This window comes from Bactrocera latifrons, unplaced genomic scaffold (genome assembly GCF_001853355.1).
Source record: "Bactrocera latifrons isolate USDA-ARS-PBARC rearing strain unplaced genomic scaffold, ASM185335v1 scaffold_61, whole genome shotgun sequence".
Classification (NCBI taxonomy): Eukaryota; Metazoa; Arthropoda; class Insecta; order Diptera; family Tephritidae; genus Bactrocera; species Bactrocera latifrons.
This window is the reverse complement of record NW_017537279.1, coordinates 1,232,107-1,236,289: the sequence shown is the minus strand read 5'-3', so window position 1 is coordinate 1,236,289 and position 4,183 is coordinate 1,232,107. Positions and strand designations below refer to the sequence as shown.

Genomic DNA, 4,183 nt, shown 5'->3' with positions numbered 1-4,183 from the left:
TGCAGTATTTATTGATGTCCCATCGGTTATCGGCAATGTGGATTTCGTCAATCTTGGTAGCTATGACTTCCAAACACCAGAGCGCGATCCTAAAGTTGCTGATCATAGTGCGCCCATATATGAAATGTTCGAACGCGATCCCACCCACAACATTGACTACCAAGTACAGCATTGGCTCAATAACTCCGCACCCAGTAACAAAATCCACATTGGTGTACCAGCTTATGGTCTTTCTTGGACTATGTCATGTAAGTCTGGTTTTACCGGTTACCCGCCGATTAAGAAAACTGTCGGTAGGGGCGCCGGCGGCAGACAGTTACGCAAACCTGGCTTAATGAGTTGGCCTGAAATTTGCGAAAAGCTACAGGCAGACAAAGATTTGGCGGGTGAAGCTGCGCCTTTACGCAAAGTTAGCGATCGAAGCCAACGCTATGGCAGCTATGCTTATCGATCAGCCAACTATGATGACCAGAACGGTCTTTGGGTGAGCTATGAGGAACCCAGCACTGCAGCAATCAAGGCAAGTTACGTATTCGCCAAGGGTTTGGGTGGCGTTGCTTTGTTCGATTTGTCGCTGGACGATTTTCGTGGCCAATGTACCGGTGAGAAGTATCCAATACTGAGAAGTATTAAGTTTAAATTGTAAAATCGTTTCTTTGTTAATAAATTATTTGTAAATTAGTGTAAGAACTATTGCATTGAGTTTCAATAAGGTGGTTTGGAGTGCAATGCCAAAACCCATACCGTGTTCCATACCTTTAATGATAACGCTTTGACTCTGTATGTCTGATGTAATAAATCGATGACCACATCTGGCCGTTCAGAGCTCCAGATTCGGAGTCCCTTCTGGCCTCATTTTGTAAGGTTATTAAAAAAAAAAACATAGTATATCTCAGTTATCCTCTGACCATTGGGTTTCAGCTCTTAACTCAAGTTCAACCTGTTGCATGCAACATTGCGTGATAAACTGAAATATTTGTGTTCGTACATATATATGAACATACTCGTGCATCGTAAATAGCATATATGTAAGTATATAGGCTTACATTACTGTTATACCTATTCATGGTCGCAGTTATCCTTCTCGTTGTGTAGGAGGGATCAACTTTTGTGACTTATTGCAATAAGGTTGGCTTAGATTATATTGTTCGGCTGTTATGCTATACATAAACCTACTGGTCCTTAGTGATGCTAGATAGACCTTCCTCAGTTTAATTTGGAGTTCAAGAATTCAATAATTCAGGATGTCAGCGCTTTTTGTGAACTTTAAGAGCGACTATATATTGGTACTTCATCTAGTCCTTTGAACTGCAAAGCTTCTATATATCTAAGAACTAGTTGCAGATAAGACTGAACAGAAGCATAGAAGGTATTCCAACGTTGCTTTATTGCCTACTTCCCTGCACTTGCTGCATGTATCGTCATTACTTACGCTCATCTCGCTCGCATTGATACCAGGAAGTTTAACACCATCCTGTAAGCGCTGAAGTCGTTCCACCTCACACCTATTTGCCCAACAGCCCTTTTGAAAACTTCATTGCATATCCTTTTAGTGACTTATGTATTTCTTGTACCGGCCAGGTAGGCCGACGTATGGTTGATTATAACATCAGTTATTTTGTTTGCCATTATTCCTTTGTGACTTGGAAACCGGTATATATGCAGCAGCTCCTTCTACTGTCGCCATACTTTTAAGGAATGCGATGTGCGATTAACTGGCTGGCTATTGTCATATATATTGATATATTATTGTTTCCTGCATTGTAAGCTAAATAAACCGCTTTCGTGGCCGCAAAGATTTCCGTCTGGAAAATAATGTAATATTCCGAAAGCTTGAAAGGTCGCCTAAAATCCAGTTTCGAGCAATAGATTCCGGCGTCCACTTCATTAGCTACTTCTGATCCGCCTTTATAGAACTTGCAAATTCCGCTGGCGTGTGGCATTTTTTTGTGCGCAAGAGTATGTAGTCTATTTTATCCACCAAGCCCTGTTTTTTGAAGTATGCTCTAAAATTCTTGCAGACCATTCAGCTAACGCCGCCAAGATTGACTTCATCAAACCCCGGCATCTTCCTGCATACCAAGAGAGCTTTTGTTTTTCTACTCTACATTGGGTTTCCACATTAGTTTGCCAGTTAGGGTCCACTAACCGCATTGAAATATAATCTGATTATGATTAGAGAAAAATTTTTACCTAACCTCGAGGGGACGGTATTTTTTTTTTTAGTCATTTTACAAATTTTTGATACCAAGGTAATTGTTACAAGCTATAACAGTTGATCGAAGGAGACAAAAAGTTGGTTATAGCTTTAGTCTTATATTGTGAATTAAAGTTAGCTGTGATTGAGAGTTTAGTCGGATAGCTGCCTAACATAAATTTTCTAAAACTCAGATGTCAAGAAAAATCGAGAGTTCTTATCCAGGTTGGTCACATACCAAAAATTCATTTCATATTTTTATACTTCCACGCTCGATTATGAAATAAAAAAAAAAAGGTAAATTGGTTGGTAAGGGTCAGGAAGAATATAATTTTAGGCATTTTACCCTTTCGATTGTTCGTCCCAAAGTGTTTCAAAAATCATGAGAAATTAATTTCCTGGGGACTGTAGTGGCTTCTCGATGGAACTGCCTATGCAAAATGGATATATGAGAAATATGCATGGCAAGTGAAAAAAATGCATGAAGACTACAGCTTCATTCTAATCCTTCTGGATACGCCACTGCTTTTATACACACATATGACTAGATTTATGGTACCTATCACAACAAAGCACATTTAAAGCAAATGCAAATTTCATGTTAAATATCCTTTCCATTATTTTTGCCCCTGTTTGCAAGGCAAACATAAAATAAGCGCTAGTTTGTTTGTCGACCTTTCGCAGTACACTTGTGGTACCATATACAACTTTTCTGTGGTGAAAATACAACTTTTGTTTGGTGAAAAATCAAGCATGCACATTTTAACCGAATTATCTTTGTGCTTATTTATTTTAATTACTTTCGGTATAATATTCGCGGTAAGTAAATCGAAATAAATAGCAAAAATATAAATACGTTAATATACTATATCTGTACTATATCCATATACTATTTTGACTATACTTAGTGCTGCCATAAGTTCTGTTACAAGTTCCGGCCGGTATATTTATGAAACTATAATACATTCTTTCGATAGAGTTAATTTTAATATTAATAATAATTAATAATATATTATATATACATATTTTACTAAATGTTATACGAAATAGTCTAATTTTTCCTTTCACACAAGCGCTCAAATGATTCGGCGTTTGATCAATAGCAGCTCGTACATTTTCTATTGGCATTGACGCTGCTGCCCGAACCAGCGATGTTTTGAGACTCCAAATCACTGTGGGTTATTCAATAACCGTTGTTTTCTAACTCTGACTAACTCTCTGCAATCCAATCGGTTCAAATCTATACTTCGAGACAGTCAATCATCTGTAGCTATGATAGCAGGGATATTGCTTGCTTTTTAAAGACGCTCCTGACTTGAATAACTCGTCTGCTTTTTCGTTGCCGTCAATATTCCCATGACTGGGAACCCAAGTTATGAACAAGTTTAGTTGACCAGTGAGCTTAAAGTCTATCTACATTTTTGGACCAATCTGCAGTTTATCTTCGGCGACGATATGGCTAGCAGACCCACCTGACTAGGACTGGTAGCTCTTTGTATGCCCCTGTAGTTTTTCAGTAAAACCGCACAGACCTTATCTAATCTTAATCCTTCCGCTTGGAAGATGCTTGCTGAGTTTGGTGGACGGATGGAAAGAGATATCAAGATACTTGGTGTATACCTCCATCTCAATTTCGCAATTCATTTCATATTATGCCCGTCGGTATAGATTGAGTTAGTATTCTCCTCTTCAACTAAAACTCTTTTCTTTCACTTTTTTCTGGAAATTTCTCTTCAGTTTATGCACTGTACTTCAAAACAGAATTTTGTAACAGAATTTATGGCAAGACTAAGTATATTCATAAGTAAATATATGCGAACATGCTTCTATAAGAGAAGACCATAAAAAGTAAGAAAAAAATGTATTATCGGGATTTAAAACAATTTTGATCAAAGAAATAATTAAAAAAAAAAAGAAAATATATATATAAAGTACCACGTTACTTTCTGAATTTCTGTTAAAACTTCAATTCTTAGAATGATTTCT

The 4,183-nt window shown here is 37.5% G+C and overlaps 1 protein-coding gene across 1 annotated transcript in view; it reads left to right on the top strand.

Moving 5' to 3' along the window:
- Positions 1-646, top strand: part of LOC108975082 (chitinase-like protein Idgf5) — a 1,319-nt gene extending 673 nt beyond the window's left edge. Inside the window, exon 2 of the mRNA XM_018943351.1 lies at positions 6-646. Within this exon, the coding sequence (XP_018798896.1) occupies positions 6-646 (641 nt within the window). The remainder of the gene's footprint in view (positions 1-5) is intronic.
- The last annotated feature ends 3,537 nt before the right edge of the window (positions 647-4,183 follow it).